This window comes from Austrofundulus limnaeus, unplaced genomic scaffold (assembly GCF_001266775.1).
Source record: "Austrofundulus limnaeus strain Quisiro unplaced genomic scaffold, Austrofundulus_limnaeus-1.0 Scaffold54, whole genome shotgun sequence".
In the NCBI taxonomy this organism is placed as follows: Eukaryota; Metazoa; Chordata; class Actinopteri; order Cyprinodontiformes; family Rivulidae; genus Austrofundulus; species Austrofundulus limnaeus.
Window position 1 is genome coordinate 1520616 of NW_013952456.1, and position 16178 is coordinate 1536793.

At 39.5% G+C, this 16178-nt stretch overlaps 2 protein-coding genes across 2 annotated transcripts in view; both read left to right on the forward strand.

Moving 5' to 3' along the window:
• The window catches only part of LOC106517920 (zinc finger protein 665), a gene marked incomplete at its 5' end in the record, with an annotated part of 5868 nt that extends 2011 nt beyond the window's left edge, over nucleotides 1–3857 (forward strand). The window contains 4 exon segments of the mRNA XM_014008973.1: nucleotides 467–562; nucleotides 696–806; nucleotides 901–1030; nucleotides 1103–3857. Of these exon segments, the coding sequence (XP_013864427.1) occupies nucleotides 467–562; nucleotides 696–806; nucleotides 901–1030; nucleotides 1103–2964 (2199 nt within the window). The 3' untranslated portion in view covers nucleotides 2965–3857.
• A 1956-nt stretch (nucleotides 3858–5813) lies between these two features.
• col6a1 (collagen, type VI, alpha 1) overlaps nucleotides 5814–16178 on the forward strand; it is a gene marked incomplete in the record, with an annotated part of 37844 nt that continues 27479 nt past the window's right edge. Inside the window, 11 exon segments of the mRNA XM_014008972.1 lie at nucleotides 5814–6125; nucleotides 6727–6856; nucleotides 7324–7524; nucleotides 7601–7760; nucleotides 13133–13246; nucleotides 13342–13362; nucleotides 13811–13831; nucleotides 13932–13976; nucleotides 14053–14106; nucleotides 14242–14286; nucleotides 15454–15480. Coding sequence (XP_013864426.1) covers nucleotides 6041–6125; nucleotides 6727–6856; nucleotides 7324–7524; nucleotides 7601–7760; nucleotides 13133–13246; nucleotides 13342–13362; nucleotides 13811–13831; nucleotides 13932–13976; nucleotides 14053–14106; nucleotides 14242–14286; nucleotides 15454–15480 — 903 coding nt within the window.

Here is a 16178-nt window from a genome sequence, read left to right on the forward strand (position 1 = left end):
AAAAAATCGATACAGGGCTTTAGAATATCGATACAGTATCGGGAGATGAAATATCGCGATATTTCAGTGTATCGATATTTTCTTACACCCCTAATCACTATCATGATCAAGCAGATGCTGCTCAACCAATCATCTCCCCTCCCAAAACACAAACACAAAGATAAAAAGTGTGAAATGAGTATTGGACGTTAATTTTGGCCCAGTTTTACATATCGGACCGATACCGATATTAATGCCGATATATCGTGCGTCCCTATTTAAAAGGTTTTAAATTTAACACTAAAACCTGCATGAACCCTGTATAAACATTTTCACATATTTTTGGCATTTAATGTGCAATTTAATAAAAAGTCAAATATTAAGCAGAGAATTCAGTGACGAGAAAATGTATTCTTTATTAACCTAGACTGGTATTTAATCTTATATATTTCCCTGATTAAAGTGGCTTCTTGTTTTTGTAATGCAGGCAAGCGATCCAGTGATTGAAGCTCCAGAAGCCAACTTTATGAAGCTAGTGCAAGGCCTCATTGAGGACACTGACGGCAGGGAACACTTCCTTAAGGTAAAGTTACAGGTTTGTCATGGTGAAATAAAATACTGCTTGAAGCATCTTAATTGTTTGAAATATGGGTCCTTATTGCAAATTTTTATGTAGATATTGTGTTTGTATTCATGAGAATAATTATTTTTAACAGAACGTGTTTCCTTTGGAATATGGACCTGATTTTGACACAGCATTAGAGACTCTGGTTTGTGAATTCTTTACAAGACTTGAGGAGCTGCTGCCAATACCAGACTTCAAACAGGCAAGAGATTGTTGGCAGATATTAAAGTAAGGGAATAAGGTTGCTGCCAGCTGTATTTTCATATTTTGTTGTTTATTTTTATCCTTGCATTTAGACAGCATCTTGGATCAGTGCTGCTCCTGCTGTGCTGGAGGAGTACATGCAGTGTGTCTCAAATGGAGACGACCTTAAATTTCTTCTTCAGAGCAAACAGTGCCATGGAAAGTTAGCAAAGAATACTATTGGTAAGTTTGTCTACATTAAAAATATGCAACCCATACGCTTTGCAGTAATATTTTTGTTTATTTTTTGTGCAGCTCCATTTCAATCAGATGATCTTCTGATTTCATCTCTGGCTCTCCCTCCGTCCTTGGAAGTGGCCATCTCCTCCCATCCAAACGTTTGTGACGATGAAAACACCGACGTCCCTCAAATTGTCATGTTCGACGAGGAATTGTCCACAAACCCTTCTACTTCAACAGACTTTCCAGAATCACCCAAAAATACTGACATCCCTTCATCTCCTCCCAGGAGGCAGCAGTTGGGGATCCATAAATGCCCCGAGTGTGATAAATGTTTCAAGCATCACTCTGTCCTCATCGAACACCAGCGGGTCCACAGCGGTCTGCAGCCCTACAACTGCTCTGAGTGTGGGCGGGCTTTCAGAACAGCCACTCTGCTGGCTGGACACAGGCTCCGCAAGTGTAAAAACGCTGCCTATCTTTGTATCAAATGCGGGAACAGTTTTCCAACGTCACTCGACAAATTCAGGCACCACTGCCCAAAACGAGGTCGCAGCCATGAATGCGGCCAGTGTGGAAAGAGTTTCCCAAAATCTAGCAGCCTGAAGGAACACCTGCTAACCCACGTTCAGAGCCGCCTTTTCAAGTGCAGCCACTGTGGCGCTGGTTTCTCAGGAATCGGCGACCTCAAATATCATCAGCAAGTGGACCACGAGAAACCTTACCAATGCAAGCAGTGTGGAAAGAGCTTCATCTCCTCAAAGTGTCTGCTCAAACATCAACAGCGCCACGAAGAGGGTGGGGAACTGGAGACAGTGAAACACAGGGCTGGAGGTAAATATAGGAGGAGTGGTTATCGGACGTCGTTGTCCTCCAGGAAGACCTCTGGCAAACCCGGCTACCCAGGAGGAAGGGTCACGCATAACTGTCCGCTATGTGGGCGCAGCTTTAAGTATCGTTTTGAGTTCCTGGAACACCAGAGGTTCCACACAGCCGTGAAGCCCTACAAGTGCTCTCATTGTGGGAAATCTTTCCGGACTGAAGCGCACCTGTCCGGGCACAGGAAGAGGAAGTGTAAAAACGCTGCTCACATTTGTACCAAGTGTGGCTCTCAGTTCAGGTCTCTCCACGAGCGGGTCAGACACCAGTGTGTGCAGCTGCTGACCAAATACGAGTGCTCTCACTGCGGGAAGACCTTCAAGATGGCCCACCTGCTCAGGAACCATCAGATGAGCGAACACCAGCTTCCGTACAGCCCCGACCATCGCTTTAGGTGCAGGTACTGCGACGGCACGTTTCCAGGCATCAGCGAGCTGAAGTACCACCAGAGGGTCGACCACGAGAAACCGTACCAGTGCCAGGAATGCGGCAAGTGCTTCCTGTCGGAAAAATGTCTGGCGAATCACGAGCTGCGCCACAACGACGACCGACCCGAGAGCTGCCTTGTCTGCGGCCGCGGCTTCAGAAACCGCTACGACCTGAAGCAGCACATGCGCACGCACACAGGGGAGCGGCCGTACCAGTGCACGCACTGCTCCCAGTGTTTCTCCACAGCAGGAGGGCTGCGGAGTCACACCCGCGTCCACACGGGCGAGAAGCCGCACGCGTGCCCCGATTGTGGCAAGGCTTTCTCTCAGATGGGCGCGATGCGTACCCACAGGCTCACGCACACAGGAGAGAGGCCTTTCAAGTGCGCCGTTTGTGGCAAAGGTTTCACCATGGCGCACAAAGTAACAGTTCACATGCGCGTGCACACGGGAGAGCGACCCTATGTGTGTTCTCAGTGCGGGAAAGCCTTCTCAGACGGCAGCGTGCTCAAGCAGCACATGCTGAACCATTCAGGGGTGAGACCATACCACTGTCAGATCTGCCCCAAAACCTACACCTGTCTGAACCACCTGAGGAGACACCTGAAGAGTCATTCTAACATGAACTGAATCGAGCTTGAAGGCAAACTGGAGCAGACGCTTCAAACCAATCAACATGCTGAACTAAACATACTGAAACTGCACTATTTACAGAAAGGTACTCAAGTGTTATTTGACCAAGAAGCCTCCAATATAAAAAAAACGCTGTACGAATGTTGACATGGAGATAAAAAAAAATCGTTAGTTGCAAACGATATATTCCCAGATTGTTAGAACCAGCACAATTTTTGTTCTTTTTATAGACTTGTTTTCCAGGATGAATACATTTGAATGTTACATAAACAATAATTCACAGAGCATCAAGAGTCACAGGTGGGAATACTTCTATGAACTGCATTTGCATTTGCCTGCAGTGTCTCAACCCYTTAGGAAAAACTCAGCAGGAATAAAGCTTCACCCCATCAGGAGGGTTAGAGTTGGTCAATGATGTCAACCAGCTAACAGCTGCATGTTTGGAGTTCACCTTTTTACTTTGTATCTTGTAAAGTCTTTGATTATTTCTTCTTTTTTGTGCTGTTAGCATGTTTTTCATGAAGTGGCAGTACATTTTTGCCCATTGCACCATTTAGGTTTAAGGAGAATTTAAAAAAAAATAAAATGCTGAATGCAAAAATTAAGCCTAGAAATATTTTTTTCCACTGTGACCTGGAGGTGTCCCTGTATTATTTGGCTGACATGCTGTGTTTTTAAGTTGTAGAAATTTTTGAAAGTATTTTTTGGACAGACCTTGATGCACAGGAAAATTGATGATTTGTAAATATGTCGAAATGCAAGATGAAAAAAGGAATTCAGGAGTTTCGGTTTCATTTTGTTTGCTTGCTGTCTGCTTTTTTAAAAAATTTTTATTTTTATTATTTTTTGTTATCTTGATTTGAGTTTCACATTAAATTAGCTTGGTTACACTTTGGTTTTATTTTTCTTACTAATAATACAAGTTACATACAGGAATTAAAAGGTTTCACTAGATGGCAGTAAGGGATCATTAAGCATTTTTCTTAAAATATTTAACCTTTTTTTTTCTCCTGACTATTACATGTTGACACTGCTGCAGATTGAAACAAGCCAACAGCAGTTGGAGTTAAAAATGATCTGTCCTATTTCACGTTATTAGCTTTCTGGGGCAGAGTTTGGAGTTTTGTTTTCAACTTGCAATTTCCTTTTGTTTTGACTACCGCCCACTGAAATCTCAAGTGTAGCAAAAACACCAATAAAGGGAATTCCTCACTTTTTTTTTTTAAATAGAAGTTTAGCTCAGCTTCACTAAAATACACTCATGATTCTGGCGCCTGTGTTGGATCTTAAACAAGTTCTTGATTTGTTTTAAGTTTTTCTTAGGTCTCAGCTTTTGTTTTCGGTGAACTAGAAAACACATTTTCTCCCTCTTCCCCTGCTGGTGTTTCTTTAATCACAGGTCCCTTTCATCAACCTTTTCCTAGTTTCCCTGAGACATCATCACTCTCAGGGGAAGCACATCCTTAAAAGCAGAATGTGGCGATGACTTAAATGTTCCAAGATGTTTCTATCAGACAGAAGGCTCTGGCTGCGCCTAGCTGCATGCCTTCTCTCTGACGTGGAATCGCTGCAAATCTTGTCTGAACGTCGAGATCCTCTGAAGAACTGAGCCACCTTTTATGAGCCTTTCAGCTCCAAGAAGCACATCTCTTTGCAGCTTTAAGCTGACTTTTTATATTTGAAAGGTTCTTTCCTTTCAACATTTTTAAACGGGCAAATTGAGAGAGTTCTATAAAAAAGAAGTCGAGTAAAAACCTGACTAGTGCCAGCACATTCCTCTGGATTTTTATGGATTAGCAGTTTTCTAATGAATGTTGGTATAGAGATGTTTGAAAATGCACGCGTCGTAACGTATAAGAGCCTCACAGCTGTAAAAAAAAAAAAATCCATCAGATTTATGATGAGAGCTGCTAATAAAGACAGATCATTACCAGATGTCCCTCTTTTTCTCTCCCCTCATCCTTCCTTCCCTCCCCAACTCACTGATCTCAGTGGAAAATCTGATTCCAAGCCAGCCCTTCCTTAGTCCCACACTTTGAAAACACACACACACACATGTCCACAACCATCATGCAACATCCACCCCCTCCATCCGTTCCCATAAGAACACACTCCACTTCCACACACACACCATGACTTTTTTCCAGAATGATTTCCAAAATCATCACGCAGTGTCCACTAGATGGCGCTGTGGTTCTTCCTATTGTCCAGTTTAAAGGAGAAAAGACCCCCCCCCCCTCCTCCTCATCCTCCAAACTGGCTTTTATGTTCAGGTCAGGTCTGGACGCCAAACTGAACCAGATGTACCACAAATCCACCCACTTCATCTTCCACAGAAACGGGATTTTTTTCCCCCTCTTTGTTTTCAGAACACAAAATGTTTCCATGATGTTTTTCAGCTGCTTCTCATCAAATAAMGACCCTTTATTTTCCAGCTTTGCCTCACTTGATTTTCCACAGAAAATAAAACCAAATTAAAAACCGTGTAAACGCTTTTAGTCGGAGCTCTGTCAGAGAGAAAATAAAACAATGTAATTTCTTTTTTTATTAATCATTTTGATATTAATAAAATATTCAAAAACTTATTTTTTAATTTTTATTTTATTTACATAATCTAGATCCCAACACAGCTGCTGGAAGYATCATCAGTTCATGCCAAGGTGATCTATATATTTAAGTCTGGTTCATGCAGATTTGCTTGACTCGGAACAGGCTGCAGGTTTCTGTGGATCCCCTTTTAAGGAAGCGTTGCACATCTAAGATTTTGTGTTAACCTTCGTCCCGTGCGCGCACATCTTCCTCTTCCTCAGAACGAGCGCGTGAACCCCTCCTCCTCTTCTTTCCTTCTCCTCCTCCTCCTCCCTCTCTCCGTGCGCTCTGGTCCTCCTCTGCGCGCTCCGGTTCTCGCTTCGGACAAACTGCAGCGGGGCTAGTGGGGGTCTCCAAAAGCTTTGTTGAAATTAGCAGAAAGCAGTGCGCCTCAGGAGCCAGGGAGGAACGTGGGGGCTACTTTTCAGGGGACCAGGGTGTCGTGTGGTTTGTTTTTCGGGGTCATTTTGTTTGCAGTTCGGTCATGGAGACTCTCAGAGTTCTCCTTGCGCTCCTGTGCGCTTTCGCGGCTGCAGCCGTATCACCAATCCCAAAAGCCGGGTTTGCGGGTAAGTTTGTTTCAAATAAGTTGCTCCAAGCTCTTGTTCTTGTGTTTGGTGTTTATGACTCAGTGCCGTGTGTAAATCGGGTTGGTTCACTGATGGCTTGCTTCAGGATCATATATTGTCATTGTATTTGAGTGTGGATTTGTTTTTCAAGCTACAGAATATGGCTGCAAAAATTCTAAATCTTTAAAAAAAAAAATGAAGACAGAACTCTGGCCCACAATAAATAAGCCTGTGGTGGTTTCCTCTTGTGGTGCCTGTAGGCCATAAAGCCAAGATGTGAATAAGATCTGTTAATGCACAGAAGATGAACTTTAAACTATGGGTGGAGAACTAATTATTTATCATAATGTAGCTTATTTTAATATGAGCAGTTAGCTTCATGACCTTTACTGTGATGCTGCAAGCTACTTCGTTATAATAACCTGTGGGCCTCCTGTGCTGTAATACCTGTAGGCCTACCCTCCCATTAGGCTTGACTGGATAAATTGGATGGATTCTAAGCTTTTGTGCAGATATGTTTACATTTTGTAGCTCAGACTGAAATTTTCTGTGATTTTTTTTTTTTTTTTTTTTAATTCTTGGTTTGTTTTTTTGTAAACAGAGTGTCCTGTTGACCTTTTCTTTGTGCTGGACACATCTGAGAGTGTCGCCCTCAGACAGAAACCTCCCAACTTTTATATTGACCAGATCAAGGAATTCACCAAACACTTTATAGATGAACTCCATGAGATGTAAGACAAACACACACACACACACACACACACACACACACACACACACACNCACACACACACACACACACACACACACACACACACACACACACACATGGTTTCATGTAGTGACAAAGGAAAAAACAAAAAAAGTTAAAATTCTTAACTTATAAAGTGAAGGCAATCAAGAATTTCGGTGCTCCAGCATCCTAAAGTCTCATCTTTCTGCAGCAGTGACATGTGACACACTGACCTACTGCTACAGGTGCAACATATGTGACCACGCCCTTCACTGATGCTGACAGTGCAGCTATGATGTCACAGTATAATAGCATTTGATTTCTATATTGTTTCAACAACTTCAGTTTAACTGATATTGGTTTAATTTGATTGTCAAACACATTTGTTTTGTTTTTGAAAAGGATCAGAATGAAATGATAAGATCCTGAGTGACTTTGTGTTTGCTTGCTGTTTCTGTTTTCAAGGCGCCACGAATGCGATCGCACCCTGATGTGGAACTCGGGAGCGCTCCATTACAGTGACGAGGTCGTTCTTGTCAGAGAACTAAGTGACATGAGGTACGACCGCAGTGCCCTGAAGGCTGCCATCGATGGCATCAAATACATCGGCAAGGGCACTTACACCGACTGCGCCATCAAGAGGGGCCTGGCAGAGCTGCTCATTGGGTAATTACAACACGTGCACGGCTGCAGTGTGAGCTGATGTTGCAGTGGTCACATCTCAGTGTCTGCCTTCGTGCAGGGGCTCCCACTACCATGAGAACAAGTACATTGTGGTTGTGACTGATGGCCATCCCATCACTGGGTACAAGGAGCCATGTGGAGGAGTGCAGGAGGCTGCTAATGAAGCCCGGCAACACGGGGTTAAAGTGTTTGCTGTGGCCATCTCACCTGACCAAGAGGTACAAAACACACACACACTTATATATTTCTGAAGTTGTACAATACACACAACTAATTGTTTGACTTATTTGAGTTTTCAACATTTCATAAAATGTTAACTACAAATGTTTCCACCTTGAGATGCTTTTTAAAAATAGTTTAAACCAATTTAGAGATTTAGCCCATATCTGGGACACTTAGATGTTTTGATGTTTTTGTTTAACGTAGATGTAAAAACTCGATGACTTAAGTCCAAAATGCACAAATGCATTGTACAAACACAATTTAATTCAAAATGAAGGGTATGTAGAGCAGTGCAAGTTAATCAGGGCCTTTACTTTGTAGATTCTGTGTCAGTCCTGTGGTGATCTGGTGAGGTGAAGTTAATCTCCAACATGCAGGTTTATAACACAGCAGGAGTACCTCTAGACCAAAGGTTTTCAAACTTTTAAGCTTCTGACCCACAAAATTGCAGTTGCAGAAACTTGTGACCCCAGATATTACTGGTTTACTTGTGCAAACTTTGCTAATATGGGCATAATAACAACATAAACAACCCTAGTAACTACAATACTACTTTTATTCATTTATGATTATTGTATATTAAATTATTTTCAATAATTAGGGTGAAAATATATTCCATTAGCAAATTTTTTGCATTTAAATCGATGTATGGAAATCATCTGGGGACCCTTACTTGATATTTTGTGACCCACATAGGGGTCCCGACCCCAACTTTGGGAACCACTGCTCTAGACCGTTTGATTTACTGTGGATGTACTGTACTGACCAGACTGGGCAACAGTCTGGCTTTAGCATTACTGTATATATTAGAAAAATATCAAACAATAAAAGATGATTATCCAAAAACATAAAAAATATCATCAGTAAAAAAAATTTTAAATAAATTGAAGTGTTTTTAAGCTAATGTATACAAAAATACCAAAAAGCTGTGTTGTGGATGTACCAAAAGAAGAGAAAAGGGAAAACCTGGTTCATTTCAAAAGTAAGCAGATTTTATCTTATTAACCTCAATATAGATGTGGTCTGAGCTAATAATGTAATAATTTATAATTAAAATACGTTTGAAGCCAGTGCTGTTAYTTACAGAATTGGCTAGCYGATATTAGCTTCTGCAGTATATATTGCTATACAGAGTGTAGCACTCTGCTGAGTCATGCAGAGTGCACATTATTATATATTATAAGCTCTATTTCATGTAATATTTACACAGTGTAAAATAATATTATATATTTGACTATTTTTAGGTTTCCATTAAACAAACATGATCTGTTGAGAAGATGGTTCAAAATATCACCGGGTGTACAGAGGGCATTTTCTAAGTGTTGTTTGTATTTATTGTTATCTAGGTAAAAAATAATAAAAATACTTTGTTACTAGTTGAAGCCATAATTATTCAACTAGTTAAAAAGTCTAAGTTACTGAATTTAGATCTGGTTTAGAATACATATTTTCCATCAACTAGCTGTTTTACATGATTGTTGAATGAAATTTACATAATTATTAATATATGAATTAATTAAAAGAGGATTAAAGATAACGTGGCTGATCCAATTCAGCTTTCTGTTAATCAAATATTTGGTTTATCAGCTGTGAGCTGTTGCCCTATTTTATCACCATTTTTACTTCTTCATGTATTGTGTAAACTCTTTGACCTCCACAGACTCTTTCCATCTGCCATCATTTCCAGGATGAAGTGGATGTAGCACTGAGTCAGTAGATTGATGATTATTTTTTACATTATTTGGAAAATTCGGTCTGCTGCAGCCAAATGTGTGTCAAACTGATCTTTAATATTGACTATAAAACATAAAAACATGTTTTGATTCATAAACATCCAATTGAAAAGTTTATGCTGACAACATGAACTGAGCCTAAGGTTATGTAAAAAAGACATACCCTATTAAACTGTTCATAAAATTGAGGTAAGTCAGTAATGAGGCCAAACAACAAAAGTCACAAAACTAAATGAAGCAATGATTACCTCTCACATTTATCTGTCTAATTTACAATCTAAGGTCTAAATATACAGAAAAGACATGATCAGTTGAAATCTTTAAGGATCTAAATTGTTTGTTGTTGCTTGAAGACACTGGATTTTCACACAGCATAAATTCTATAGTTCAGTGTTTGGATGAGTTAATATAATGATGGGTTTATTCTAATGTTGGTAACATGAAGTGTCAACAAACCAACCCATACCAAACCTTAATCAGTCAACTAATTAATCAACAAACCAATTAACCAAGTAACGAACCAAACCAAACACACCAACCAACAAATCATCTAACTCTGACCAGCCCAACCTAACCAACAAACCAACCACCAACCAATTAACCAACCAGCCCATATCTGTCTACCATAACCTAGCCCAACCTAACCAATAAGCCAACCACCAACCAATTAACCAACCAGCCCATATCTGTCTACCATAACCTAGCCCAACCTAACCAATAAGCCAACCTAACTAACCAGCCAGCCTTTAGAACACCAACCAACATAACACAACTCATTTCAATTCACTCAACCAGCCAAACTTTATTTATATACACTTTTCACAAACAGAGCCTATCACAGCAGAAAAGTAAAACTATCTTTATCATCTACCACTTAATCACAGTAGTTAGGACAACCAGCAGGTCCAGGAGAGAAACCCAGACATCCCTCTACCTAGCTACACCCTCCAGCTCCACCTGGAGGACTCAAGGCTTTCCTAGATCAGAGAAAATAGAGTAGTCTCTTAGGAAGAACTTCTAAAGGGTGGTGTCCAGAAGGGACCCTTTGGTTCCTGAACCACCTCACTTCACTCGTTTTGATGGAGAAGAGCAGCATGTCTATTTCAAGCTGCCCCAGATGACAGAGCTCCTCAGCCCACATAGGGCTGGACCCAGTCATCTCACAAAGGAAGCTCATTTCAACCGCTAGTATCTGGATTTGGTTCTTTTAGTCATGATCCACACTTCCTGACCAAAGGTGAGGATTGAAATGTGAACAGACCAGCAAGTTTAGAACTCTGCCTTTCAGTTCAGCTCCTTTTTCGCCACAACAGCCCTCACTACTGAGGACGAGGCACAGATTGGTTTATCCATTTCCTGCTCCGTCCTTGTCATGATTCTTGTTTCATGGTTCTTTTTGTTAGATTTTATTTGTTTCAATGGACCTCATGCAAGAACCATTCGTACGAACAAAAGTAAAAGAAATTTAGGATAAGAATAGGAAAATCTTACATGAGGACCAATGTTTGGTCATCTTGTCTTATCTTCTCATTTATCATCATTCTAGCCTGGTAAAAACCAGACCCTTGTTCTTTGCTGTAAAGGGAAACTAGAATTGTGCGGAACTGCATAGGAAGGCAAGGGCCAGACCACCATCATTCATGAACAAGACTCTCAGATACTTGAACTCCTCCACTTGAGGCAAAGACGCCCCCCTGACCCAGTGGGAGGATTCCACCTGGTTCTGGTTTTAACTATTCAGAGAGGAACTGACTCTCATTCCACTTGATTCACACATAGCAAAACTAAGATAAAATAAATAAGGGAACAAACCTACAACTACAAAGCAAATTAAGTTTGAACTGTAATACTCGGTTTAAAACTCAAGGGGACTTGTCTTTTCAAGCACAAGCACCTCAGGGGTCTGCAACCTGCGGCTCTGGGGCCACATGTGGTTCTTTGGTCCCTCTGCAGTGCCTCTTTGAAAATGTGACCAAACATAACAGAATAATTTTTGTTTGTTTTTTATACTTACAAAAGAAATCGATATGTTTGTAAATACATGATCAATACTACTAATACAAAAAGAAAAAAAACATGTTAGCTCATGCTAGCCTGTTGTCGCAAAAATAATCCAACTTCTTTCTATGATCTTTTTCTTAAATCCACCAGAATTACCTTAAGAGAATTTGAAGACTATATAATAATAAGAATTAGAAAAATAAGCCTGAACAGTTCAGTTAGTTTTTATGAAATTTGGTATAAACTATATGCAGTATTTATTTATTTATTTATTTATTTATTTATTTATTTATTTTTTACATGGATCTGGTCTTTTCATTTGTCCTGATGTGTAAAAATAATAATAAATAATATGTAGTCGCAAAAGCAGAAACACGTTGGAATAATACGAGAAGAGTCTGCGTATATGATAATCAAATATAGTTTAATTAATGAGCAACAATCAAAACAGAACTGAATCAGGAAGGTTCTGTCTGCTTGCTACTGGACGCATCAGCAGAACACAGCCAATAATATACATCATGCCAACACCATGTGTCAGTTTACAACCAATCACAGATTGCCAAATGTACTGTCCCGCCAATCACAGACTCCCACCAGTCCATTATGGAGTCCCGTTGTCCAGACAACGAGAGCGTAACGAGCTATCAGAAAGATACCGTGATGGACAGTGTCAAGGGAAACAGATAAATAATTAGTCCATGACATAATAAAATTCACAATATATATTATAGTTTTATAATGTCTCCTCCACTGGCCATAAAAGTTCCCGAAAAGGCCTCAAAAAGGCCCACAGACCACCATTTTATAATCACACATGTAGCTTGCTTTGCGGCTCTGGACACATTTTCTTAGTGAGCCAAGGAGCAGAAATGTCTCTTTTGATCGTAAAGGTTGCAGACCCCTGCCCGAGATCGTGGAACACTCTGCCCCTGTGGCTCCGTGAGGCTGACTCTGTTGACTTCTTTAAAAAGCAGCTTAAGACACGACTACTCAGACAAGCTTTTAGCTAAACGTATTACTTAGTGTTTTATTAATTGTATTAACTTGTTATATTCTTTCACACTTACATTATGTTTGTATACTATTTGAATTTTGCTCCTTGTGAAGCACTTTGTGATTTCTATCTGTTAAAGGAGCTAAATAAATAAAGTTTACTTACTAATAATGTATGAAGGGAATAAACAATTATGACTAATATTATTTGTAATAAAGACTGAAGAAACTAAAGAAACAAAGTTTTAAGAAGTAAAAGAGGTGGATTTTAGAAATATGAAATAAACTACATGAACAAAAACAATCTTGAAAAAAGTATTAAAAATCTAACTTAAAATGTGTGAATTAATGGAAGGTGAATTAAAACTATTTACATTCAACAAAATATAAATATGAGTCATGACCAAAATTTAGCAAATTGGGCTTTGATTCGAATTTAAAAATAAAACAAAGCAGATCTAATATAAAACTTGCTGAACTTCATGAACAAACTCATAAAACTAAAGTCAACTAAAAGCCAGATGAAGTAGACTGACTGGGTCCACTCATCTTCACAGAATAAACCAAAGCAGACAGGATCCCTGAGGCAGCGTTTTCAGATAAGAAGACTGAAATGTTTGTGTTTCTGATCTCACCAGGACACCAGACTGTCTCTCATCGCCACAGACCAGAACTACAGACAGAACTTCACTGCTGCAGACGACACCAGATCCACCAAGATCAAAACCATTCGATCCATCATTGACATGATTGTGTGTATTTTTTTATTCTCCTCCATTCGCACATTGCAGTATATATGGATTTGTGCATTAGAAACTAACCATTTTTTCTTTCTTTTTTTATACAGACAAATGAGACGAAGGATGTGGTATGTGTTTTATTTGCTGTTTCATTCATGGATAAAAGCACATTGTTGTCAACAGCTCACTGTAACTTAAAACCAGATCTATCCACAAAACCTTTTCATGACATTGTGGCTGCTGAGGCTCAGTGTTTGTGTAGTAAATCTGACTGGTGTTCTGTAATTAACATGTTAGAAGCATCTGTTTTGTGATTTGTCTTTGAAAGCGACTGAGTCCACTGAAGTCCAGATTCTGCTAAACATTCAGACTTTCAGGAAACAGGAAAGGGTTGCTGAGGAAATGCTGAAGGAGCTGAACTAATGACATAAAAATCTCATTAAGATCAACTCAGATAACAACTGTTTTTTTGTGTCCTTTAAAGTAACATATTTTGGTCTTCGGCATGTTTTCTCTGCTTTGGTTGTTTTTCATAAACACTTTTAACTCTTTAATGTTTCTCTTTTCTTTTTGCAGTGCTGCTCCTTTGATTGTCACGTAAGTATACATGTTTTTTTTATCATGTAGCTAACACAAATGGACTGTGGTCCTTGTTTTTTGAGAAATCATCATCATCACTTTGTTGTTTGGGCTGCAGGCTTCTGGAGGCCCAAAAGGACCAGATGGAGATGAAGGCGCCAAGGTTGGAAAATAAATGACCAAAATCTATAACTTGACCTGAAACAAAGTTAGCTTAGCGTGATTTTATCCATCCTTAGGGAGAGATGGGTCGACCAGGAATGCCTGGAGAGAAAGGAGCTATTGGTCCTGCGGTAAGTTTCATCTACCTTCATCATCTTCCCCAAAATAATAACCTAATATACTTACAAAAGGAGAAGCAATAAACTTGTATTATTAGATTTGTTTTGCCCATAAAGTGAATTATTTGTGTCTGTTTATTGTTGTAGGGCAGCGTTGGTGATCCTGGTCCGGTTGGCTACAGTGGAATGAAGGTAGAGAACCATTTAAGTCACTGATTTATTAAAGAATATGTAAAAAAAAATGTAATATTTAAGATTAGCAGATTAGCATTTTTTTTACTATTAAACTGGTGACACTAATCATGAACAAATCAGTGTCAATCATTTTGCTTTAAACTGAACCAATGAGGGAATAAACAATATTTTTTCTCCCCCACATTATAATAATTTGAGGTTTTCCTTTTGTCTTAAATTTTAAAAAATCTCGATAAATGTCAACACTTTTTTTTGCTCATTTCAAGATGCAACAACGTTTTATATGAAACTTATACTGAAGGGTTGCATTATTCCAGCTTTTATTTTGTAGCTCTGGGTATACTTTGTATATTTAGTGTGAGGGGTGACATAACTCTTGTTTGTAAAGTTTACAAACCCTGATTTATACAGAACAGAGTCCTGAGGTGTTCAGATCAAYTACTAGATGAACGTCCTGTCCACTTCCTGTGACTGATCTTCTTTAAGAAGAAACAAACCAATGAATTTGCTGAAATTGTCCCGTTTGTTAAAACCCCCAAAGACAGAGCTACAGGAAACACAGCTGRGCTAACATTTCTAATAGCTCGTGTTAGCACAAGTTGGTTCTTCATGAAGCACAACCAACACTAACAAATATGTATGAATACATATTTTCATGTTCCCTCCTCTTCATGCTTGCTTATTTCTTGCCTTACCAGAAAGCAGCTGTTAAATCTGAGTCTGAAGAACAGGCAGCTGTGCTCAGTTTGTCCTCCGTTACAGATCCTGTCTGTCTTTGTGACGTCAGACTACTCTCACTGCTGATAAAATGAAACAGAACATCCCTCAAACTTTTTCTTATTATACAGATGAGTTTTTATGTAAACTCATATTTCCCAACACAGAAACACTTCTATCTCCAAGCTTTTATTAGTTATATAAGTAACTGTGCTGCCTGCATAGTTTACTTTGCTTTTGACCTGAACACTCCTTTAGGATAGATATGATTGAATCTCGAGTTGTTCCTTTTTTGGGAGCATTACTTTCCCAGTAGTCAGGAGGTTTGTTGAGAGATATTTATTCTGGAGTAAGTCTGAATATCTGTATTCTGATTCTAATCAAATATCCATTATTTCATTGACACGCTTCATGCTATGATAATAAAGTGGGTTCTTTTGTTTTCAGGGAGACCGTGGTCCCAGAGGAGAGAAGGTAAGATTTTAATATCAAGGCTGGAGACTTCTGTTGGTATGAAAGGTKCAGTTTTAAAATGGTTCAGATCCTACTTGTCTAACAGAAGCTTCTCGGTCCAGTTGGGACAGCTTTTTTCTTCTGTTGCTCACCTTCAGAATGGAGTACCTCAAGGCTCCATATTAGGGCCAATTTTATTTTTCATTGTACTTGCTCCCCCTGGGATCTATTTTTCGCAAATATAACGTGTCATACCATTTTTATGCTGATGACATTCAGGTCTATCTTCCATTAAGATCTAGTGGATCCCAGTCTGTTAATAGGTTACTTGAATGCTTAAAAGATGTGAGAGCATGGATGGACCTGAACTTTCTGTATCTTAATGATAATAAGACAGAGGTCATTTTATTCAGTAACTCTGATAAACTGACAGGATGCAGTAGTGCTGTTGGACCACTGGACCCTTTGTCTGGCCGTGTGTCTGTTAGAAADCTTGGGYWHWTTTTGGATTCTGATTTTAAATTTAAAGAACAGGTCAGTGCAGTAGTCCAGTCTAGCTTTTATCATCTGAGACTTATAAGTAAAGTCAAGGATTACCTTCCTCATAATGCCCTTGAGAGGATTATTCATGCTTTTATCACTTCTAGACTGGACTACTGCAACTCTCTTTATTGTGGGATGGATCAGTCTTTGGTTCGTCGTCTACAGCTGGTTCAGAA